The sequence below is a fragment of the Ascaphus truei genome, chromosome 2 (assembly GCF_040206685.1).
Source record: "Ascaphus truei isolate aAscTru1 chromosome 2, aAscTru1.hap1, whole genome shotgun sequence".
NCBI lineage: Eukaryota > Metazoa > Chordata > Amphibia > Anura > Ascaphidae > Ascaphus > Ascaphus truei.
Window position 1 is genome coordinate 421,950,245 of NC_134484.1, and position 26,448 is coordinate 421,976,692.

Sequence of the window (26,448 nt, forward strand, 5' to 3'; positions counted from 1 at the left end):
GCACCATGGCCCCAGCCTTACATGTTGCGCATATGCACGCGCTGCGCATGCGTTTAGTGTAAGCTCTGTGCGGGCTAGAATTTTTTTGGCGCTTGCGCGAGCACCGCACACCCATTGGTTCCATGATGTCACCTGAGTTACGGTTTTTCGTTACAGGACGAGGATTTTTTCCCCCCATGAAAACCCTGTGGGTGACAAAAAAGTTTCACTTAAAAAATAGTAAATTCTTAAATATTGTATTACTTTATTTTAGTGTTAGATTTACAAATGCAACAATGGAGTTTATGAGCTGCATATTCTGGGACACCAGCCCTGTAAAGCAGAAAATATTTACATGCATAGCTTTGTTTAAATTCATTTCAAACATTCTTTTTAACGTGAAATTACACATACATGGTTAAAGAGATCAGATGGTTAAAATAAAAAAAAAAGTAAACGGTCAAAAGATGTCGAGCCCCCTTCACTGCCAGAGGAGTCGCTGCCTTGCTCAATGCATTTACAAGCCCCTTTGGCATTGATGGGCTATAAAAACACAGAAAAGACAGACAAGGACAAATAATGCCATTTTATAGACTGAATCCTGACACTTTGAGATGCTGAGCATTGTTTCTGGCTTCAAAGTAAGTAGTGTCTGTTTCGCTGTCTGGCTGCGGTATGAAAGACCTGGGCTGGTGTTGTAGGTCGTCCCATTTAAGGCCATGAAAGAGGGGGTGAACTTTTAGATCTACATAAGAAAAGAAAAACCATGACAACACAAGTGTGTACCTCAAATCAATTCTCCTTATTATAAGCAACACAAATAATGAAGTCATACATTGGTTAAAAAAACAAGTCTTTTGCGTTGCTGCCCTACTGTAGTAAGTAAACTGTGCTAGGAAGCAACCCAAAAAGCCAAGCAGTCTCCAGGGCAATACACAAAACCAGAGAGGAGTTGCAAAGGATACAAAGAAGCTTGAGGTAGACCAGAAAATCAAGAGAGACATACAATGAGAGGGAAATGGGGGTGAAGGAACAGCATAGACATGGGACATATAAGAAAAAAGGGCAGAGATATGAGGCACATAGGGCTTCTGAATGGTGGTGTATTACAAAGTGGTCAGCATCATACAAAAGGTGAGAATAAATACCAGATGAAAACATTCTGAAACCCCCTCCATATTTACTAAATGAAACACACTGCAGTCATGCTCTGCCAACAGATACATGTGCTAATGAAGCTGCACTGGGAAAACTGAACACACACTTTGAACTGGAAGCTAACTGTACATCAGCACAGGACACCCGCAATTAAACAGAGCAAGGAGAAATAAGCACAATATATAAAAACCACGTACGTTTTAATCCAGCCCTCTTAGTATTATCAATGGTGAGGAGAATGTCTATTGCCCCTTGCGCATTGACTGAAAGGGTTTCTTCTTCTCCTGGCCAAGGAATGTCTGCAAAAACAAAAGCTCAGATACATGCACAGGACACATCTCAGTTCTTTAGAGATTTACATATTTTTATTGTTTCGAAATATGTCCTGTGTACAGTAATGCGCTTTCCCTATAAAACCACCAAACCGGTTGTCATTTTAAACAGAATATGGCAAGCTGGAAATGGTTTTTAAACTACAAAAAACATGCATACAATATATACTGGGTTTCAAATCAGTTTTAAAGAGCCGTTAACTTTCTAAAAAGACAAAACATAAGAAGACATACCTCTCTTTAAAATATTCTGGAAGACTTGGGCTGGAGTGTCGTCATTAAATGGGGGAATGCCGGTTAAGAACTCAAACAGGCAAACTCCAAGGGCCCACCAGTCCACACTCGGACCTAAACAGACAGACAGGCACATACTGGTGTCAGACCAATGTTGTCCAGGAAACAAAAAAATTAAAAAGGAGGACGACTGGTCCTACAAAATTGTACCGGTCATTCTTACAATTGTAATAACGTTGTAAAGGTCGTTTGGGCTCTTGTGCGTTACCAAACCAATCCAACCCATGCATACCATGCGACATAACCCAGCAGATGTAGCTTAAGCCGGTCCTATAGTAAAAGCATTCACATGCGACAGTGCTAAATGCTTAGCATTGCTGCACAGCTGAAACAGATAACAAAATACACTAGTAGATAGTGATGTTGATCAGCCTTCACCATTTAAAGAAGAGGGTGGTACCATCGTAACCCGTAGAGTAGACCGAAAAAAAAAAAAAAGTCAGGTAGAAGTGATACCTTTAAATGGCAAACTGATTGGAGGAAAAAAAAAAAAGGGGGGGGGGGAGCGTTCACGCTTTCAGGACAACTCATGTCCCACTGAAACTTGATCGCACATACAAAATCAATACCATAAACACATCAAGATGACAAAATCCTAGACTGCTTTTCCTGCTGTCTCATGTGCATGTATTGCCCCAACATAGGACTTTATGTGGGTGCAGTGGGACAGACTGTGAGAAAAGGATGAATATGCATCGCCACAACACGATCAGAGAGAGAGAAAAAAAACAGTGGGAGAACACTTCTGCAGGACTGGTCACAACATTAAAGATAGAAGTCGCCATACTGAGGGGAAACTTCCAACAACCAACAAAATATGGGAATATAAACGAAGACAAAAAAAAGTGGCAGTCTACATGCAAGCTTGAAATGGGATAAGTATGAATGTCACATTATTCTCTATAACAGCGCTGTGCAAACTTTTTGAGCTGAGCGCCCCCCCTTACTGGGAGCCGGAGCGTTCGTTCCCCCTCTTTCCCAATGTCGCTGTTTCAAATGACGTCGCGAGTCATGTGACGTCACATCACGTGACTTGACCCACGTTGCCATGGCGGTGCGTGACGTCACATGACCCCGTGGCGTCATTTGATGCCGCGTCGCCGAAGATCCGGCTGGCAGGTGAGTTACAGAGGCCTCACGCCTCCCCCGGCATTTAATTTAAATGCCGTGGGGAAGAGTGCGGGGCCTCTAATCGCCCGCGCACCCCTATGAAATTCTCCTGCCCCCCAGTTTGCGCACCGCTGCTCTATAAAATAATTGTAGCATTCATTTTAGATTTGACTAATCTTATCTTTATCTACAGTCCATGGGAGATTTTTCTGCACCAAATACTCAGACACTTCATACCTCTACCATAACTATAGAACGCCGCTGCCTTCACTCGGGAAGTAGTGTGTGACACTAACCATTTGCATGACAACGTTCACATATGCACTTTACGTTTGATATATTGTGCCGTGTATACATATATCTTACTGTATCAGTTTATATTGCAACATACCTGAAGGGACACGAGTGGTCCTTAAACACTCTTTTTTAAACATCAGTTAGCCATTAAACAAAACAAAAAAAAAAGTGTATAATTTCCATCTTACTATTGTTTTTATTAGAAAATACTTTTTATGTATCTAAAAAGGAGATTCTATGAAAAAAATACAGGATTTGCAAAGCAATAATCCACATACCACTCTTGGCATTTAAGGCGGTGTAATAAAAATGGCAGGGTATTTTAAGTATTAAGTATTTTAAGCAATGTGGCTATAGTTTGACTTAAAAAATACAAAGATATCGTGTTTATGACAGGTCAAGACCCTTCTTGTGTCTGTGCTGATCTACTAAGAGGGCTCAATTTGGGGGTTTGGAAAGCTATCGACTATAGCCAGATGATGCTCCGTGTGTCTCAAAGAAAACCATTACATTCTTGAAATATCCCAAGTGCATCACAGAGAAGTGTGACAAACAGGTCACCACTTGGTTGGAGGGCTTTATTAAAAATGAGGATATCATGTGATATCTCTTCTGAAGAATAAAGTTTAGATATTTGGACTCATATGCAACAGATGCAATGAGGCCAAACACCAAAGGTTTAGGAAGTGGCAAGGGACAGATATCCATTTGTCACTTAAATATAGGTGCACAGCAATCAAAATTCGTATTGTTACAGTTAGCAAACTCGCCTGAACCTATTGATAGGACTCGTGTTTGTCCAAGTATTAGAGAAATAAAGATATGAGGTCTTTTATATATTCAGTCAGATTTTAAACATTACAAGAGAGGAGTTTTACTTTTAAGTCGTAAAATTGTCAACGCAGTGGTTTATTGATAACGGGTGGGCTTATGTTGTTGACTTAGGTTGTTTCAAAGGGGAAAAAACAGTACATAAGTCTCACCAAGTTAATATGAAAATCAGTACTCAATAAGGTGTGTTTTGGGCTCCGACACGCGAGTTCTCATCTTCCCTACGCCAGTGACCTCTCTAGGAAAAACCTAGGACATATGGTAACGGGATTTCTGTATTTAGGTTGGTCAAGATAAGTCAATAAATCGCTGTACACTTTTTCCCCAGAATATTTTTCACCGTCATGGATGACCATCCTAACCCAACCATTAGTTCTCTCGTGACTTTGTCCAGATCAACTTTGTGTGCAAGGGTGGCCGGATAAGGATGAGGCACTTTCACAACTGATGTCTTTGATCTCCTACATGCTGTGTAGGTGGGGGAAGTCATCTGATGTCTCCCCCAGTCTTTTGGGAAAGTCACTATTCCAGCAATTACATTTAATGACTTGGGTTTAAAGTGGATGCTGCCAACTCCCTTATTGGTGAACAAGCAGCAATGTCACCAGACACACCCACTGCTTATCCTAAGACTGTATATTAGGAACAGGTCCAATGCTGCTAGCACTGGCTCAGTAGCAAAGAAATTAACGGTATGAAGACGCAATGTATTCAACCAAGTGTATTTAACTCTGTTTTCTAAATAGTGTCAGTTTAAATTTAGCTGCTAAAGCTTGGGTACGGCTGGCACATTAGAATGTATAATTAATCTTAGTACATGGGGAAAAAAAATATGTATATCCCAGAAACTTTTACCAGTCTACAGCATTGTGCATTCTTCTGAAACTTAGCTAGTTGAGATTCGGTCGTCTTGCTTTAAAATGGCAAATACAGGATTAGTTACAGAACCTTCAGAAAGCCTCCAGAAGACAGTCAATGTGCAATTTGGTCACATATCCAGAAACAAGATACAAAGTTTCAGTGGTTATAAAACATTTAAAAAAGGGGGGGAATGTTGTCCAGATACATTAATCGCTGAAGCCCTGACTGTAATAACTATTAACAAACATTTCACAGACATTGGCTCATCTTGTTGCTAGAAAGGAAATGCATCTGTAGCTCAATGTGCTTCGTATAGTGCAGGCATAGAATATGTTTTAAATCGGGGTTAAAGACTAAAAGATTGAGCCCCTAACAGCAGGGCCAGCAAAACATTGTATGCAGAAGATAAACTAAAACAGATGTTTGATTTATTTTGTCTATAGTGGCTTTGTGTATTAAGAGTTGGGATTAAGTGTGATTTAATTCCACTTTGACTGTACATAAAGCAGCCTCCAGTTAGCACAAAGCGGTGATGGGTAACTCACCACATGTCAGCAAACCTGTGTACAAGACAAAAAAGGTTACACAAATATTTATCTACTAATGGTCTGAAATAAACAAGCTCTTTCTTTCAGGGAGGAGGTGGGGGTCGAGGTATAGAGATTTCCATATTTTTGAAAAAATATATATTAATCTCAAGTATCAATGTGAATCCTTGGCTACAGACATGCAAGATGGAGGCGGTTTTGTGTTCTAATGCCATCAACTCTTCCTCCATCTTGCCACCAGGTGTGGTTTAAAGTTGCACACCCATCTGGCAACATACTGCAGTTGCAATTAAGTAGCGATTTTTAACCAGGCGCGATTGAGCTTCCTCATGAAGTGCTGAAAATACATAAAAACCTCTTAGGTTGTAAATGGTAATATGCACATTTATAACTCCCTGTAATATGTATTTTGGAAAATGATATATATTTTTATATAGTGCAAATGTATGTATCAGCATCTTTCTGAATTTGGAGCCAAGAGGCTACATGCAGTATAACTGTCATGGAATGCACAATGCAGACTCAACTTCACTTGAGGCGAGAGAAGGGCTCATACGCAACAGAGAAAAAAAAATGCAGTTGCAAAGTTGCTGCGATTATAAATGCCAAAGCAGCTTTTAGAAAAATCACTGTAGCGGCCCCCTTTTTAAATTCCCCACCAAAAAATAATTAAAATATATGACCCAACTAATTTCTTCAGAGTATAAAACTACACAGATTCCACAGTAACTTGCGCAATAAGAAATTAAATATTGTAGCGGAAAAGGACCAGCAATTTGTAGACTAACTATATGTAAACAAACTAAGCAGAACTACATGATGATAAAGATAAAAAAAAATTAAAAAAATTGCCATATCAAAAGAAAATAGAAAAGAACATTCTGCCTCATGTAGTAATTTCTTAAACCCTTCAGTGACCGTTATTGGATAGGATGCTGTTCTTGACATAGTATAAGGTGATTGTGTGGCACATTTTGCTTGGACTTCCAGAAAATATTACTTACCATGAGTCTTTCCTAGAAGCAACTCAGGTGCCAGGTAGTCTGGGGTTCCAAGGATTTTCTCCATTTCAACTTGTGCACCCCTCCGCACACTCTTTGGAGTCCTATAAGGCGTTTCTGCAAATCCCTTGTGGGAAGACAAGTATTTACAATGTGAGTGGTTTCCCCACCATTTAAACTCCTACATGAGCAGTTTTCTGTTGCTACCGAGGAAACATGTCGGGAATAAACCAACAGAAGAATAATGTAATTCAGTATAATAATAATAATATATATAAAAAAACTATAAGGCCATTTTGAAACAAACACAAAAATCAGTGTAGCAGAGCAGCTCAGTTGCACCCATATACAGGCATACCCCGGTTTAAGGACACTCACGAGTAAGGACATATAGCCCAACAGGTAAACAGCAGCTCGCGCATGCGCCTGTCATCACGTCCTGAACAGCAATACCAGCTCCCTACCTGTACCGAAGCTGTGCGCAAGCGGGAAGACTATACAGCCTGTTACAAATGCGTTATTTACATAAGTTATGCACTTATATGACGATTGCAGTACAGTACATGCATCGATAAGTGGAAAAGAGGTAGTGCTTCACTTTAAGTACATTTTCGCTTTACATACATGCTCTGGTCCCATTGCATACGTTAATGCGGGGTATGTCTGTACATTAAAATAGAACATTTTATTCAGGTCACCCAATGTTTTAATATGCAGGGCTTACTGTCCTATATATTTTTTTTACTCTGTAATATCCTTTAACATTCTACCCATAACAAAGAGAACAGGTCTATGCACCCGACTTCATGGAAGACCACCTGAGTATTGCCATTTGCCTTGAGTGCATGAAAAAATAAAGAAAACCTCACAACCTACAAAAGAGCGAACTTTCCTCCAAGTCTAGTACTGCTATCATGCCTAATGAAAGTCATCAATATTGTAGCAACTTGTACCTGGTAAGCGTGGTTAGGTCTGCCATTTTGTGCTGGAGTAACAGCCATGGGATAAGAGCCAGTACAAACCAGAGACAAATCAATGTTGTCTATTGAACCGATACTGATTTTGGAAGGTTCTGAGAGATTGGACCCATTGATAGGGCTATTATAACTTCGAAAAGCTACCATGGCTCTCTTTTTGGGATTGGTTAAAGTTCTGGCCAAAGCTGGTGAGGCCCAGTTGTCATTGAAGGGTTCAGGCAAAACAATTTTCACAGGCTCCTCGAGCTGCAAGTGTTCACTATTATGCTCAGGCCTTTCTGTGTCCTCCGATATGAAGTCCACACAGCTTTCAGTTTGTGACTCCTCAAAGGAAAGCTCTTTCATGCTTCTATCCACCTCAGAGATCTCCTTTTCAATCTGGTTTTCTGTAACAGACATACTGGGGGAGAACGAATCAGAATCCTCACTTTGGCTCCTCAAACATCCCATGTCCTCAGATACAGAGTTCCGATCATCCTTCTCGTATTTTTCACAATGCTCATCTAGCTCACACAGCAAATTCTTGGCTACTGCATTTTCGAGACTCAACTTCTCCAGCGTCGGAGGAGCAAAAACATGCTCCTTATCCAACTTTTTATCATTGGTGTCATTTTCAGAACGACTTCCGAGGTCAGAAATTAAGAGGGACTCTATTACCATCGTTAATCCTGTGCTCTGGCTGGCCTGAAAATCTGATATTTCGCAACCACGTTTGTATTCTGCATTTTTCTTCTTGCCCTGAAGATCTTGACAAGGACTCTTCTCAACTAGCTCAAAACTCCTTTTGACTCCCGTTTTCTCTGAAGCCTTGTCTTCGTTATATTTTATAGGATCTAGAGATGAGCTGGCCAACCAAGGTGGAGATTGTAGACAGCTAGATAACTTTTCCAGCTCACATACATCTTTGCCTATATCCTGTGCCTTGTTTTCATAAAGGCATTTCCTGACAAAGCCTTTTGCATTCAGAGCAGTAGGGGGAGTGTCCCCAAGATCACCAGCCTCCTCTTGGGTGTCAGGCTTCTTGTCATGGCAGCCATCAACAATAGGGGAGATCGCACACTTCAACTCCTTTATCTTCCTGCTTTGGGCAAGTTTGATATCCATATGCTTCCTTCTGCTAGGTTGATCAGATGTGCTGTTCTTTAACCGTCTGGAGCTCAAACATGCAGGTGCTTCAGGGTCCTAAAGGAGGAAGAGAGAACAAAAAAAACAAAAAACAAAAAAAAAAAACTTTTGTTAATAGCAATGAAAATATATATTTTATAAATACACTAACAGGTTATGCAAACACTGAATTCCAGCAAGGAATAGCAATTTCTTTGGTGCCTTAGGGTGGCTAAAGATCTCCAGTAACAAATATTAGGTCTCAAGCCAGGTTTTGCCGTGTCAAGTACACATTCATAATACACCAACATTCTAATGGAATTAAAATATTAAAACGGCAAAGGCTGAATCCGCTGCCTAGTGAAAGGGTGTGAAACACCTATTGCAACATGAACATTTTCTTGCCTCTTTATACTTAACTAAATGTGCTACCAACTTCATTAGGACATATTTGACAATATTTTATGTTCTAGGTTTTTACTTTTACTGGAAAGAACAAACAGAACAAGACCTTCTGTCCATCCCATTTGTAACAGAAGTCTATGAAGGACCTGCAGTTTTGTGGAAATTTTCCCTAACCAAAGGGTTCATTGCTTCTTCTTTGGTACCTAGAAGAATTTTGGTACGCCATCCAATCTTCAGATGTAGCCAGACTTACTGGCCCCGGTGCTGAGATTTACACTCCTCTGGTGCAGCTACAGCTCTCGGCCCTGTGCACAGCAAGCTGCCCAGCAGGATACACTGTACTGGGTTCCATTCTTCTGAATGGGACTCGCGGTTCTAATGCTACTGGGCAATCTGCCGGGAGAGAATACTGGTACTAACCTTACTAACCTTTTAGGTGAGCGGTGCAGCCGTCTCTGCAACTCTCCGTCTAGATCCATGTCCCCACTCACTGAAGGCAAGCAAGACTGCAATTCCTTCCGCCTGGATAATGTATATGCCCTTATTTGGGGCTCGAAATCATGAGCAGGAGGCTAGATGGCCATATTTTGTCACCTACATCAAGGGGGCTGGACAGGACACGCAACACTGTCCAGCCCCCTTGATGTAGATGACCAAATATGGCCATATACCTCACGAAGTAGGGCCCCATGTAAGGGCATCTACAGGTAAGGAATTACAGTCCTGCATTTTACCTTCAGCGAGCGGGGACACCGAGCCAGGCGGAGCAGCTAATCTGAAAGATGAATACCGGGTATTTAATTCCCTGCAGATTGCCCATTCAAGCAAAGGTTTAATGCTGTGGGGTCCCATTCAAAAGCATGAAACCCTGCAGTGTTAAGCCTTCTGGACCACAAGACTTGCTGTCGTTGTGGTCATGGGTTTCCCCCCCCCCACCTTTATTTTTGCACCCGCAAATCTGGCTACATCTGTATTACACGCCATCCATTCTATATCAAACACAAAGAACACTGTATAAGGCAAAGACACTGTACATACAGATAAGGCCCTATATAGTGCACTCGGAGTCTGAAGGGAGAGAGTACCCTTTCCTTGTCATCCATTTTATATGCAACCGAGGATAGCCAGAAATACATAAAAAGTTACTAACCTGATGACCATTTTCCCACATAGGACTGCTGCAGCAATCTGACTCCATGCTGGACAGACCGGCGTGGGAGTGACTGCTATTACTGGACGTACCAAACTGAGACCTGCACTTGAACAGGTTGGGGGTCAGACATTTCACAGGCATACTAGGACTGGAGATTCTGGCATTAGCACCTACACAAAACAACATGTAGAACTATAAGCTCTAGAAAATAGTCACCAGTTGAAATCGAATATGTGGCTGTCCAAGTGGAATGTCTACAGTATGTACACAGACTACCAAATACAAGTATGTAAACAAACCAAATAAGCAAACCAAAGCAACAGGAAACCAGTTCAGCAGACAGCATGCAGTCTGGCACGAGACAAAGAGGCCCTCTTTTACATGTTTTATTTCCACCTGACACAGCGTAGTGCATATAATAATTGCATTCCAAGACAGACAACTTACCCTAAGCAACTCACATGTACCAGTAAGGCCCTTTTAGAGTACTGTATTTACATCTTGAGACATATATGATGCTCTAGTTTAAAAAAAAAAAAAAAAAAACACCTATCCAGCCCTTTGTCAAGGGCTATTTATGCTCAAAACATCACCCGGTTTAGTACATTACATACTTTTTATGGATTGATTAAAATAAATTTTTTTTTTAAATGGGTGCTGTCCCAATTCCTGCTTAAGCATCCAAAACCCTCTATCTGCCAATGCTTTGCAGGCCCATCTGGCAGCAGATGGGTTAATATAAACCCTTCATTTTCCCCCCTGGAAATAAAGTTTTTTTTTTTTTTTTATAACTGCATGATGCCGGTCAATTAAAAATATGCAATCTCAAATAGTTGGCCAGTTGAGGTTCTTATGAGCCTCTGAATTAAGAATTGTTTGTCATTCAAGTGTTTTCTTTACTCTAACTCCAGGGTCTTATCAGAGAACAAATAAAGTTAAGGGGGGGGGGGAAAGACTATACAAGCACTTGCTGATCAGAGTGACATCACAGGAGTAGCCACAGGAATATAAACCCCTCCCAAGCTTAACTTTAAATAAAAATACTTCTGAATGTCATATTTGGGTTAAAAAAAAAAAAAAAAAGTATCAATTCCAGATGAGCCCCCTTAAATAGGTCAGTGGAATTAGTGAACTTTGGTCCTAGGAGGGATTGCAACTTTAAATGGTCACTCCACCCTTTGTCTATCCCATCCTGGTCAAGAGGACACCAAGCAGATAAGTAGCCGGTGAAAAGGCAGCAGATGATGCGCCTAAATATAGGGCCTGGCTGGTTCGCCAAATAAACATTTGCTCGTTAGATTAGGTGCAAATAAATGTCCCACCTTTCAATTTGTATCAAATAGTCCACTGTCTGGTTCTTTTCTCAATTTAAATCAGAGACAATAGAAAACATCTTTCACAGCATCATTTCAGTTGCATCATTCAGGCATATAGAATTTAGTTAGAGTGGAGAATCTTTAGCTTTGTTGTTCTTATATTGGTGGTGTTAAATGTTACTGAATTCTATCAATCCAAATGCAATCTTTATAGATTTGAGCAATACCTGTTTCTCTCACAGCTAACCAAAATGTTCTTAGTCAATAATTAACATTAGAACAGTTTCTTCATTTACTTTGATTTAAAAGAACCTATTTGTTCTGTCACCAAGTAACTATAGGTAATCCTATGTTCCTTATCTTTTAAGACCCATCTCTATTGTATTGTCTTTTACTACTATCGATTTCAAAAACCTTTGATTCCAAACTCATGATCATATACTATTTAACTCAGAAGCATTAAACATACGAAGTTTCTAAATCACATATAACATGTCTACTGTACATCTGTCCGTTTTCAGATTAATTTAACTTCTCATCTTTGTAGAGGCAGCTTATCATTTTCCAATATAATTTCTAACTTAATACTAAATTACTTATTTTAACCAGTTACATAATACAGAATATATATAGGAATATAGAGAATATACAGTAGCATAATATTTAGGCTTGAAATGGTCCTATGTTCAGCACCCGCCATGATATCATGCATGAAGGTAAAGGTAAGGTGGTAAAGGGCAGTCAAGACTCACGAGTTGAAGGCCATCCTGGCATTGACGGGTTTAAATCAACCTGTCTTATTTGCAACACCTAAAATTTCTACTGCCTCCTCCTACTTACTGGATATTAGCAGTTTGCTGCGATTCACTGAATTCTCTTTCCTTTTCATTAAAACGGGAGTAGAAAAGTTTCCTCGGACATTCTCAGTTGGCATGGGGCTCAGCGGTGAAACAGGGGCCTGGATTTTACCTTGAACAGGAGTGTTCTAAAACAAAAAAACAACGAGCAGAATTCAGTACTAGATTTATTTTAAATCTATTATAATTGCCTAAAAGGGGATTCTAATGCATTGCAGAAAACAAAGAAGAAAAAAAAAAACCTCACACGAGTACTTTTTGAAGTGAAACTTCTTTAGTGGCACCTCTGATGGGATAAAACTGGACAGAACTGGACAGATGGGGGGTGAAATGTGAAATGGAAGTGACGTCACGTAATGGACGCCGCTCCGCTCACACGTCTCCTGTCACATGTGGCGGCGGCGATAGCTGCCGGCGCCGCTCCTAATCGCCGCCGCACCCCTCACCCTCCCACACACCCCACACCCGGTTGCTCACATATGCGGCGGCGATAGCCGCCGCTCCTAACTGCCGCTGTTCCGCCGCCATGCCGCGCATGCGCAGTTGTGATGGCGCCGCTGACGGACGCCACACATGCGCAGAAGCGGCTGGCAGCGGCGTCGTTCCCCCCACACGCTCCTAACTGACGTGGGGGGGGGGAGGGGTGTGCAGAATTTGCGTAAGTGTGGGTCGGGGGGGTTTGCGCAGAATTTGCAGAAGGGGAGGGGGAGAAGTGGTGCGCAATTTTACACCCCGCCCCTGGCTGAAGCAGGACACACACACACACACTGACTGACCCCCCCCCACACACACACACACTGACTCCCCCCCCCACACACACACACACACACACACACTGACTGACCCCCACACACACACACACACACACACACACTAACTGACCCCCACACACACACACACACTGACTGACCCCCACACACACACACACACACACTGACTGACCCCCACACACACACACACACTGACTGACCCCCACACACACACACACACTGACTGACCCCCACACACACACACACTGACTGACCCCCACACACACACACACTGACTGACCCCCACACACACACACACTGACTGACCCCCACACACACACACACACACTGACTGACCCCCACACACACACACACTGACTGACCCCCCCCCACACACACACACACACACACACACACACACGTGGAAAATAGCTGAAGCGCTCAAATGCAGGTATAATATCAAAAATAATAAGCCAAACCACTAAACCAGGGTACTAACAATTAATATAGTACCTATTGTGTGATATTGTGGGTACTATCCTCCTGAAGACAGGTGGTATGTGGTGCAACCCACTCACCATCAGTCTCATTGGCAGGTTCCCCTGAAAAATATGCAAATACTCACATCCTGGTAGGGTAGGTAGGCAAGCTGTGCAGCTACTCAATGCAATACAGGGAAAAAGGAGACCAAAAGCGCACCAGCACAAACGGAGCAGGAAGGACCCTAAACGAAAAATGATTAAAAGGGCATTTTAATGTGACAAAAGACCCATCCAACGCGTTTCGAACGTCACAGCGTTCTTTTTCAAAAAGAACGCTGTGACGTTCGAAACGCGTTGGATGGGTCTTTTGTCACATTAAAGTGCCCTTTTAATCATTTTTTCGTTTTGGGTCCTTCCTGCTCCGTTTGTGCTGGTGCGCTTTTGGTCTCCTTTTTGACTGACACACATACACACACACACTGACTCACTTACAGACTGACACACACACACACTGACTGACTTATACATACACTGACTGACAAACATACACACACACACACACAAACACTGACTCACATACACACACACTGACACACATATTCACACTCAGTGCAAATAGCTAATACAGGGGATGTGTGCCGAGCACGCGCATTATAAGTCAAATGTATTTGCGTTTTGTCAATGAAATTGTATTTTGATTTTTAATTAAAACATCACCAACACAAATACAATTTCTGTGACAAAAGTCAAAGAAGTTTCACTTACTATGCGCGTGCACAGCACACACAGCTTCTTTTTTTTTTAATTTGTGTTCCAAATATATGAAGAATTTTGTTAAATAAAATAATAATATTACAACGCAAGTGCAGATGCTTGAACTGTGAAAGAGACCTACCTGTGTAGTCTTGAAGGTCAACAAACAAAATATACAACGTATGTTCTGCACATTAGTTTTTTCAAATACACGCATTTTGCATCGAGTCACGTATTTACCGAATGACAAATGTAGAGAGATTAATTTTGCCGTTTAAGAGCACTGAAGGCCTCACTGTGGTAAGCCGGTTTTTGCTCCTGACTAAATGAGAACAGTCTGGCGCCACGCACAGGCCAGTGCGAGTATTGAGAGTCCACTTCGTTGTGATATCATCTCCCGCAACATGTCGGCTGGCGCACGCAGAGGAGAACCGTAGCAGCAGGCCAACAAACGGCAGTGTACTGAAGGACCGGCTACAACGTTGGCCAGGCGGGTGTCCACAGGTGGGAAGAACAGATTTCCTGTTTAATCATGTTTTTTAATGGGAGTGCAATTCTTTGCACCTGAAATAATAAAAGTTACTATTCTACGATAGGTGGTGTGTTGTGCTCTTCCATTATCTAGTTATTATACGTACAAGGAGTTTGGGAAGGATTACTCCAGGAGGCGGCACCAACCACACCTTCAACCAATCTTAGGGACCGATTTTTACGGACGTTTCATTCAATGACAACCACCTGTGCTGAAGCAGGGATATCCAGAAAATCTAACCTGTTAGTGGTCCTTGAGGATTGGAGTTGGTCACCCCTGATCTAGACTACTTGACATTTTACTTTGCGCCTCGATTTTTAAAGCGCATTTGGGTTTATTCAATGTATTACCCGTGAGTGATCCTACATTATGTTACTTTTAAGGCCGCTCTCTTCACCGGCCAGAATTCCTCCAGAATTGTAAAAACCTATTAACACCTTCATGATCTGTCTCAACTCTGATCAGTTTTTAAATTAACCGCCTCATTGCCAGATAGGCACAATTACAACCCAACATAAAAATATACATATACTTTATAGAAAAGAGATACTTACAAAGCCTAGAGAGCTTATTAGGGAAAGCACTTGCCCTGGGGTACGGAAATAATCACTCTGAGGTTTAGCCATGGACGGTGTTGTTAAAATATCCATCATATTGATATCTAAAAACAGATGGGTTAATGAAAACCGTAATAATTTGAGGCATGTATTAATAAATATATTGGCAAAGTAAGACTGAAATGTCTTGCTATACGATAACTACCAGCCAAATACATGCAATTTTAAAGCACGTTCAAATTAACAGAATAGTCCACATTTCTGTTCATATACAATGCTGATTAAGAACACATCATAAAGAATATTTTGATCTTTGTTCTTACCTCGCTTCAGGTTAACTTTAGAGAGACCGAAGTCTGTTAGTTTAATGTGACCTTCATTAGAAATCAACATGTTATCTGGTTTTAGATCCCTGCAGGAGAAAAAAAAAACCTATTACCTACAATTGTAGCCAGCTCTTGTTTCAACACGTCATTAAAAAAAGTACACCTGCAATTCATTCAGATTAGTGGTCAAATTGTGAGAAAGAGAAGAGACACATATACATATACATATACATATACATAGCCATTAATGTGCATAGCGCTTCACCGTAGTAAATCATAGATAACAAATGATATAAATAACAGGTCATGGGAATAAGTGCTTCAGACATAAAAGTAACATTAAGGAAGAGGTGTCCCTGCTCCGAGGAGCTTACAATCTAAGTGATTGTGCTTTGTCCAAGCACACCAACTGTTGTGCTTTGTTTTAAGGAGGATTTGTAGTTGCTTGATGTAGTGCATCTCTAGTACCGTCTTCCTCTACCTTTTGTAGTTGCTTTTAGGACAGGGAGCGTCATATTTTAATGACATTCTCATTGGCAATGCCACACGTTGAACTAAATACCCTCAGAAGCCACAGCAGACCTGCATACTTTTGACTTGGCAACCCTGTTGTAACGAGAGAGGAATCCCTGGTGCCTGGTCACCTACAGCATGTAAAACTCCAACCTTCACGACCCCGGGTGCGGTCACTGCCAGAGGCACATGGACAGCAGTAGGACAGGGAGGGACCAAATTATTTTACTGGGCCACAGACAAGTGAACATGAGCCTACTATGTTACTATATAACCATTGGGAGAGTATCTGTGGGTCACTAGTTTGTTTCTCTGCAAACATTAGGACGTTATTTGCATGGCTGCAGGTCCTGGTTCTGCAACAAAAAGGTAGATATGGAACAGGTCACCCCGCAGACAAGGAGTTACAGCTTGTGCTACAGTACGGCACCCAGGCAATGGCTAATAAACAGCAAAGACACGCAGACACAGACACAGACACAGACACAGACACAGACACACCTTATCCAACATCAAATAATACAGGATGAAATCCTTAAATTGGTCTCAGAGATTCTGCTCTAAAAGTGCAAATCTAGCTGAAAGGTTTATTATTCTTGTTAAGATTCCTTACTCTATTTTCACCTAATTTTTCCCGTTTAGCTGAATTTAAATGGTTATATATATAAAAAAAAAAAAAATTATGAACTCAAAATGTAAGTTAACGTGGCGGGTAACCCACTCCCACTTTGTGACATCACTGCACTTGAGTTTTTAGCTGAAAAGCTCAGGAAAGTTAGTTTGTTGATACGTGACTGAAGTATGCAGAGAACCCAGCACTATGCTGCCTGGTAGGCTGAAGGGAATAAACCAGTGGAGGTCACCATGTGAGCATTAAAGCAGCAGTTCAAGCTATTTTCTACATGTGTGTGTTTTTTTATTTATTAAATAAATCAGTTCAGCACCATGAGAAAATACTTGTAGCATTAAAAAAAAAAAGGTTTAAAGACATTTTTAACTTTTTGCTGTCCAATCAATTTTCATTAAGTGCGCCAGTAGGTCTAATTTAATTCTCGGGAAAAAAAAACCACATACAGCTTTTTTTTGTTGCACACACTGCCCACACGACACGCGCTGCGCGCGCGCGCGCACACACACACGCCGCACACTCACAGCCCCCTACCCCCCTTCCTCCAGTGTCAGCTGCTGAAAGTCATCGTTAGGCTGCCTGCGGGGATCGGCGCAGAGTTGGAGGGGTGGTCAGATCGGCGCAGGGCTGGGGGGGTGGTCAGATCGGCGCAGGGGGGACGGGGGGGGAACGGATCGGCGCATCAGTGCGGTGCAAGGAGAATGCGGGGGATGTGCTGCGGGCGCCTCACTCCACAGCTTTCAGCTTTCCTCCCTCCACCCGGTCCGACATTGGACCACAAGTGGCAAATATTAGTGTCAGATATACTCTGACTGAATGGGTTAAAATTGTAGGTCAGCTCTACAAGTCTCAGGGATTGAAAGGGTTAATATAATCTGCTAGCTTTATCCTTCTTAAATGAGCTGTTCCAGTACTGAGAAAATTAACTCACTATGCTAGTTGTAATCTTTATTTACTTCTGTTGTTCTCAGTTTGTCTTTTATACAATAGCACAAGAGCAGTAAAATGTCCCAAACAATACAGCTGCATGCTCTTGAGAAACATTCCCTGTATTTCTCTTTGTAATGTAGAAGTAGAAACTGCCGGCCAAACACAAGCAAGATGTAGTGATTTACTAATGCTTTGTCCAAAGACACAGATACATAACCTCTACAGAAACTTGTTATTTCTCATTGTTAAACATGATATGTAATGTATTAACATGCCCTTGGTTTTCAGTATAAATGTCGGGGCACAACTGAATAAACTTTGAAGTGTGGAAGCAGCAGCCCTGATGTCTGACTCTTATCTTCCCGAGCTCAAATTTGTCTGTGTTTCGGAGACTGCTAAACCAGTGCTGTCCAAATCTCCCTAGGTTGAGTAAAGTGATTCCTACCAAAGTGAAAAAGTAACGCTTTCACTGACATTCGACCGGAAAGGGTTAATGTTTCTAATGTAGGAAGCATTTCCAAAGTAACAGCCCCCTTCCCCTTCTGGTAGGCTCTGGCTCTTGAGCCCCCAAACCCTACCCTCTCTCTAGCAGTGCACCAATTGTATCTAGTAATTGCCCAGTCCATCATATTCCAGGACTACATTGCCCAGAATGCTGTGCTAGAACTGAAATAACTATAACTATATAAACACACACTTTTTTTTTTATTTTTTTAAACGGCCTCTTGAACTGCAGCTTTAACACAGGCCTTCAGCCTTCTTGAATAAAAATGGTAAGCGAAAATAAAAATAGAGATGGTACTCTGCCTAAGAGGGCAGCACATTGAGCTTACAGACAAGATATGTCTTCGTTGAATGGAACCAAAACTGAAGCCAATATTGGGATTTATTTACCTGTGAATAATACCATGTCTGTGCAGGTAATCAAGAGCCGTAGCAACCTCAGCGATGTACTTTACAGCCATTTCTTCATCAAAGTAGCCGTAAATGTGGAGAAGGGATTTCACGTCCCCGCCAATGAGATATTCCATGATCTGACAGGCAAACGGTTCAGTTGTCAATAAAAGCATTTTAACTGAAGGAAAACCTCAAAGGCACAGGTCCTCCTTAACAGAAGTATGAGGTAATTAACAGATGTGTTCATTAGTATATAAAAAAAAATTAATACATATTTTGCCTTCACACTGCATTGGTTATATGAACGAAAGAGAGAGAGATACCAACACTCCAAATAATGAGGAGGGGAGTATAGATGGTACACTAGGGGAAATAAGGTTATAGAGACAGCACTCAGAGTCTACTGTGTCCAGATGGATGCAGTAGGCCAGAAAATCCCCAGATTACATGTGCTCAAATCCATACTGTAGTATGTATAGCAGTATTACAAATGAAGGTGTACAGTAGTATAAATAAATGAGAGAAACCCCCAGAACAGATATTCAAGAAAGGTGAGTGCATGTAATCTGGGGACTTTCTGGCCTGCTGCATCCATCTGGATGCAGTAGACCGAGTGCTAGATAGGATAGATAGGATATTAAAGCAGGCTACACAAGTCACAGGTCTGTTTCTTTCAGGTTTTATTTTCAACATATATTGCCTTTATGGCTATGAGGGAGTTACAAGGGAACTGTAGTGTTAAGGGACTGAACATTATTAGTTTGACTTCTTTTTGGCAAAACCCGGTTCTGCACGGTAATCCTCATAAAAAGTCCCAGATGTAATTAGGGCTGAAAACACAAGGGTCAACGTGCACGTGGCGTGCAGTGTTTTACAGGCCAGAATTACATGTCAAAAACAGCAATCTATGCCGGACTGACGCTCTTCTACTCTGTAACACGACAGAATCCTTGTCCAGTGCTGGATTCTTACACCACTTGCTGCATGTACATTACTCACCAAGTATATGTTGTTGGCCGACTGCAGTGAATAATACAAATGTACGATAAAGGGGCTTTTACTCAGAGCCAGCGCGTTCCTCTCTGCCTGCACCTGGTGAACCATGTTCTTATTGATCATATCCGCCTTCTTTACCACCTGAATGAGAAAAAAAAAAAAATACATGATAGGAAAAAGTATGTGCTAATGCTTCCAGGCTGCATCACACAAATACATATATTTTGGGGGAGGCCTTTGGCCAGCAGTGGATCGACAATGGCTACTGGTGCTGATAATGATTATGTGCATTGCTTTCTTCAGTCAGAGATATCAGGGACGGCTTTGAAACTTTGACCTCTTGCTACAATAGATCTGATTGGTGTATAATTTATTTATAAAATGTTTATAAAATGTTTTACCAGTAAGTAAACAAAAAACGGAGGGTTCAGGGCTCTACGGATTTAAAGAATTTATTAATCAAATGCACAACGTTTCAACCATCTAAAAGTGGTCTCTCTCAAGTGAAGATAACAATAATGAAATGTCCAACATATAAAGTCCCCAACCCAGGTGTAAATACTTAAAAAGCATCCGGTCACTCCCCAGTGTAAAGTCTCTTATCTCTTATGGGATACCTAGATCCACTGATGCTGGAGTTCCTATGACTCTCTGGAAGGCGGGACTGCCTACAGATGAGGTCATCAGAAGACGACAGAGACCCGGATGTGCGCCTGCAAGCGCAACACTACATGGATAAGAGACTTTACACTGGGGAGTGACCGGATGCTTTTTAAGTATTTACACCTGTGTTGGCGACTATATATGTTGGACATTTCATTATTGTTATCTTCACTTGAGAAAGACCACTTTTAGATGGTTGAAACGTTGTGCATTTGATTAATAAATTCTTTAAATCCGTAGAGCCCTGAACCCTCCGTTTTTTTGTTGACTTTGGAGTCTGCCTTTACAGGAATCCCCCTGATCAGGAGCACAGGTAACAGCAAGTATCATTAGATTTTTCAGCTTATGGTGTGCAGCATTCATTCTGTTTTTTACCAGGAAGTAATACATTGAGAGTTACCTCTCGTTTTAAAGTATGTCCTGGGCATAGTTAATATGACAAATAATACATGGTTACAAATACAGTTACATAAATGAACAGGGTATACATTATATACAAGACATTGCATGCACAGTCAGAGAAGATGTATATTATAGGCGTATGTAACAGTTACAGACCAGATTAAAGTGTGAGACAGGCTTAGTTTTGAAAGAACTTAAACTGGTTGTGGATGTGAGAGTCTCCGGTAGGTTGTTCCAGTTTTGGGGTGCTTGTAAGAGAAGGAGGAGCGGCCGGATACTTTGTTGAGCCTTGGGACCATGAACAGTCTTTTGGAGTCAGATCTCAGATGATAAGTGCTGCATGTGGTAGCGGTGAGGAGCTTGTTCAGATAGATGGGTAGCTTGCCCAGAAAGTATTTGAAGGCAAGACAGGAAAGGTGAACTTTGCGCCTAGACTCGAGTGATGACCAATCTAGTTCTTTGAGCATTTCGCAGTGATGTGTGTTGTAGTTGCATTGGAGAACGAAACGACAAATTGAATTGTAGAGGGTGTCAAGTTTGCTAAGGTGGGTTTGAGGTGCCGAGCCGTATACTATGTCTCCAGTCGATAATTGGCATTAGCATCTGCTGTGCAACACGCTTTCTGACCAGCAGGCTTAGGGAGGATTTGTTCCTGTAAAGTACCCCTAGTTTGGCATAGGTCTTGGTTGTCAGGGTATCAATGTGCATTCCGAATGTTAAGTAGGAGTCAAACCATATGCCCAGGTATTTAAAACTGGTAACAGGAGTTAGGGTGGTGTTAGTGTTGGTTCTGATCTGGAGCTCAGTCACTGGAAGCTTTAAAAATTTAGTCTTGGTCCCAAATACCATTGTTACAGTCTTGTCAGTGTTTAAAAACAGTTTGTTTTGGGAAATCCAGTTTACGAGTTTCAAAAAGTCAGACTGAAGTATGTGTTCAAGGTCAGAGAGGCTATGGCTGTGTGCATATAGGATTGTGTCATCTGCATACATGTGTATTGAGGCTTACTTACAAGCTGTGGAAAGATCATCGATGAACACTGAGAAGAGTAGGGGCCCCAGAACAGAGCCTGGCGGGACACCACAGGTGATATCCAGGGGGTTAGAGTTAGAGCCTGAGATGGACACATGTTGGGATCTACCCGATAGGTAGGACTGAAACCAGTTTAAAGCATGCTTCCCTATTCCAGAGCTCTGGAGTTTGTCAAGCAGGATAGCATTATCAACAGTATCAAATGCCTTTACAAAATCTAGGAATATTGCACCAATTCCAGTTCCATTCCACACTGGATTTCATTGCAAACTTTTAGCAGGGTAGTTACGGTGGAGTGTTTTGGGCGAAAGCCAGATTGGAATTGGCTAGGGAAATTTGTCTTGTTATAGTAATCGCTTAATTGGGAGTGGACACATTTTTCCATGACTTTGGATAGGATTGGGAGAAGGGAGATTTGCCTGTAGTTTAAGACAGGGTTTTTTTGTCCCCACTTTTGAAGATTGGGACAACTCTGGCAGTTTTCCAGGTCTTAGGGATATGGCTTGCAGACAAGATAAAGTTGACTATGGAAGCAATTGGTGGGGCACCAAGTCTTAGGAACCTAGATTGTAGTAGGTCAGTTCAACATTGGCTGCTTAATTTTAATTTGAGGAGCGCTTGTATAATCTCCTCTTCGGATACTGGGCCAAATTGAAAATTGTGGGCAGTGTTGGGAGGGGGTGGGGCTATAGGGGTACTCCCAGGATGAGATTCCTGTTTGGGGTTTGTGCTGCGTTTCGCTAATAAGTTAGTAGCACACCCCACAAAGTAATCATTGAATGCATTTGCAATGTCAGTGGGGTTTGTCAGAGTAATATCCCCCTTAGTAATATTACTTGGCTGTTGATGGTTAGAAGGCTGGAATATGTTGTTGATAACCTTCCAGAAGTTAGCGGGGTTTGATGTATTCTGGAGGAGATTGTCAGAGTAATATTGTGCTTTTGTGTGCCTTGTTTGCCTTGTGCACATGTTCCGCCGGCATCTGTAGTGATTGAGATCCTTGGTAGTGCCAGTCACTTTGTAGCTTTTCCACAAGGCATACCTGAACTGGTAGAGTGCTATAAGGTCAGGTGTAACCCATGGAAGGTGGGCATCCCGTACCCTTATTCTGCGTAGTGAAGCATGGGTATCGCAGAGTTTTAAGAACTCTGATTGGAAATAGTCGAGCGCAGAATCAGGGTCGGGAATTAAATCAATTCTGTGCCAAGGGCAGTTGGTAAGGTCATCCAGAAACTGTTGTGGGTTAAAGTTTCTAAATGTTCTAGTGAGGAGAACTTTAGGGCTTGATTGGGGCGGTTTAATTTTCTTTACACAGTACACTATTGCATGGTCACTGAAAATGTCAGGAAGGATGCCACAGGATTGGATTCTGCTGGGATTTGAGGAGAGAATCCAGTCAAGCAAGGAATTTTTGTGCGGTTTCAGGTTTGTCCGTGTGGGTTGGGAAATGAGTTGCGATAGGTTAAGTGACTTGAGTTGTATCTGGATTTTGTGGTTTTTAGGGTCAAGACAATTGAAGTTAAAATCCCCAAGAACTAGCAGCTCACTCTTCTCATTCAGAGAGGAAATGGAGACAAAAAACTGGGTGATATCAGTCAGGGATTGTAGAGGGGCGGTAGATGCCAGCAAGCAAGATGGGCTTAGAAAAGGGGAGGCATATTCTGCCAACTAGGATTTCAAAAGAGGGTGGGCTTGGGGGGCAATTTAACAGTGTAAATTGTAAGGTGTCTGCAATATAAAATAACACCCCATCTCCTCTCTTTGACCTCTCTCTCCTAGAAATGGAGTATCCCTGAATGGCAATATGTGCATCAGGGGTTTTAGGGGTTAGCCATGTTTCTGTAAGAACGATGGCTTTTGGTTTATGCATAAGGCACCATGCTCTTAGTTCATCCAGTTTGGGCAGCAGACTCTGGATATTTATATGGGCAACCGATAGCCCTTTTTGGAATTTGAAGGGGGTATTCTCAGGGTTATGGGACAGAGTTGTAATGGGAGGGCCTGGGTTAGGTTCAATATCACCTGCTAAAGAGAGTAATAGTACAAGTAGAAATTTGAGTAGTTGTTTGCAAGTTGTTACTTTATGATGTTTGCCATTTGAGTGTGCGGTGGTTGGTGTGCTGGTTTTCAGGGTTCTCCACCAACATTCTAGATAGTGCAAGGCTTTTGAGTAATCCAGGGTGTATGGTGATGTTGGGCGTGGACCAGGAGGGGGGAGTTTGTAGTGGATAGAGAGAGTAACATTTCAATGAGGCCAGGAGAAAGAACAAAGTGGAGGTAAAAAGCAGGTTCATTATACCAGAGCTAGGTATTGCTGCATGGAGCTGTTTTGAGTCAAGTGTGTGCAGACTAAACAGCAGGGTTGTGCCTTTACCTTGTCAAATGTGTATCTGAATTGCAATGCTTGGGTCTATGCAGTGGGCTGAGTTTGTAGTAGTGCAGGAAGGTAGTTGTGTGTAGTCAGTGTTGGGAGAGGCTGTAGTGAAATAAGTTGTAAAGGGGTGGGGGGTTAATTTGTGCAGGCAAACAAGCATGGGATCATAGTGTGGTCATATATGCTCACCGTTTGTTGCCTTGAGTAGAAGAGTTAGTAGAAAGATGAAGTCCCCAGTCACCTCTAGTCTAACTATATATTCTCAGTTAAAAAATGTCTCACTATCTAATGCAAATGCAGGGGGGGGGGGGGGGGGGTATTGGTTTTATACAGCTAAAGCAGTCACATGACCCTCTACTATAATTCAGCTTGTTCCAGTTGGTCAATTCGCAGCACACAGTTATATTAAAAAAAAAACACCTTTTGATATTCAAACATACCAAAATATCAATACTACAGGCCAGTTGTGTGTGCCGAAAATAAACAGAAGACTGTGAGGAACCTTTTATAATGTAAATCTGTAAACAATGCAGGCACAACAAACAAGGTGATAAAATATTGTATACCTAGCTCAAGCCGTGAATACCCTGTGGTTCGCTTGCAGATTAGAAGAGACAATGGATAGTGACATATTAACAAGAGTCATGTCCAGACATGACCTGGGTTCCATGATCTTGTAGGATTTCAGCATCTGGCAGGAACAGCCAGAACTCTGAGCCCGAAGGACATTATATGATCACATGGGACGGGTATGTCACGTTCATTGAACATGCTGGCCCAGGATATCGAGAAGTGACAGGGAGGCGTGGTGGAGTCAGGGCCGTGACGGTCACGTGAGTGGCTCGCCCTCGTTGGCTGAACCGCGCACGGGACCCGGCCGTCGCACAGCAAAGACAAATTCATTTGTCTGGCCGAGAATGGCGCGCTCTATGGCCTGCCTCAGAGGTGCGGCCTTTTGTTCACGGCACGCACTAGAATCGCGGCCTTAGCCTGCGTCCATAGTGGTTGCTAAAAGCAAACCAATGGAGGCCAATGTGCATAGTGCGCGCATGTGAGCGGCGAAGCGACCGATGCGTGGCGAGACAAACTTGTTTATCTGCCGTGCGTCGGTGCTTTCACGTGCGCGGTTCAGTCAATGAGGGCAGTATACTGTTGTGACATAGGTCTCCATAAGATCTTCTATAGTACTTCAGTCTTTTCAACAGTTATTGACACTTAATAACCATTACATCGATCTTCCACACGTCGTAGAATACACCAGCCATTAAGTCCACCAGCCTATCCCCACATTGTACTGCACTGTGAAATATGTTGGCGCCATACAAAATACAATAACCAACTTCTACTATAGTGCAACTCTCCACTAACCCTGCAAACTGTGATTAATATATTACAGTACTGGGGGGGTACAGGACACCACTACTATTATTATTACTTAAGAGCCTGTGTGTGTGTGTGTGTGTGTTTTTGTATTTTATATAAACAAAATATTTTACAGAAACCCCCTCACCCAGTAGCACCAATATCTCAGCAACCTGTAATAAATGCAGCCCACGAATCTTTGCTCGAGTGTGTTAACACATCGAGAGACACACACACACACACACACACACACACACACACACACTCTTTATGTTAATCGGAGTCAGTGCCACTACGTTTCAGATGATAGCACAGCTGCTGCCAGCCTCCCAGGCCCCGCTCACCTTGACAGCGAAGAGCCGGCTGCTGTTGTCCCTGCGGGCCAGATACACCTTCCCGAAGGCGCCGCGGCTGATGGGCTTGACGATGTTGAAGTCCTCGATGGACGGCGGGTGCGGGACCGGCACCCTCCTCTCCCCGCACAGGGACGCGCCTGCTTTCTCCGCCGTCTCCCCCACCCCCATAATGACCCCAGGTCCCCGGACCGCACTGCTGTCACTCAGCCCGCAACTCCGCGCCAACTAGGTTCAAACGCAGGCCACGCCTCCGAATTACGTCTTCCCGGCAGCCAACCAATCCGATCCTCTCGTTAGCAGGAAGGACGCGCGGGTAACACACCTGACGGAGTAGGCGGAACCATAGGTTGCAGTCCTCAACCAATCATCTGCCATCTCCTGGTTTACATCTAAGGAGGGCGGGGCTTAAGAGCTGTCGACAGTGCCCTGGTGACATTGTATCAGGCATCTCCTAAGACAGCTGGCGTGGAACGTTCAATGCATAATGCATGCGCGGCCATGTTGGATACGGGCAAAATATCCATCCTTTCTAAATATATTATGTTTGCTACCAGGTTCTGGGAAAGCTGATCCTAGTTTAAGTTTTCGGAATTGAGATTGCAGTTACATCAGACACCCCAATTCATACTGACAATTTCTGCTGCCCCCTTATAATTAGATGAGCGAGTGCCCATC

General features: G+C 42.4%; 1 protein-coding gene across 3 annotated transcripts in view; it reads right to left on the reverse strand.

Moving 5' to 3' along the window:
- Nucleotides 1–221: 221 nt before the first annotated feature.
- The window catches only part of MASTL (microtubule associated serine/threonine kinase like), a 28,210-nt gene continuing 1,983 nt past the window's right edge, over nt 222–26,448 (reverse strand). The window contains exons 1-13 of one of the 3 annotated variants that reach the window (XM_075587648.1): nt 25,762–26,123; nt 19,590–19,727; nt 18,588–18,727; nt 15,620–15,708; nt 15,294–15,400; nt 12,207–12,351; nt 10,048–10,220; nt 7,365–8,570; nt 6,415–6,538; nt 5,408–5,422; nt 1,704–1,817; nt 1,335–1,436; nt 222–724 (exon numbers count right to left, since the gene is read on the reverse strand). In XM_075587648.1, coding sequence (XP_075443763.1) covers nt 567–724; nt 1,335–1,436; nt 1,704–1,817; nt 5,408–5,422; nt 6,415–6,538; nt 7,365–8,570; nt 10,048–10,220; nt 12,207–12,351; nt 15,294–15,400; nt 15,620–15,708; nt 18,588–18,727; nt 19,590–19,727; nt 25,762–25,941 — 2,691 coding nt within the window. In that variant the 5' untranslated portion in view covers nt 25,942–26,123 and the 3' untranslated portion in view covers nt 222–566. Of the gene's footprint in view, nt 725–1,334; nt 1,437–1,703; nt 1,818–5,407; nt 5,423–6,414; nt 6,539–7,364; nt 8,571–10,047; nt 10,221–12,206; nt 12,352–15,293; nt 15,401–15,619; nt 15,709–18,587; nt 18,728–19,589; nt 19,728–25,761; nt 26,124–26,448 lie in introns of those variants that run through there. The other 2 variants (XM_075587650.1, XM_075587649.1) reach the window with 2 other exon arrangements.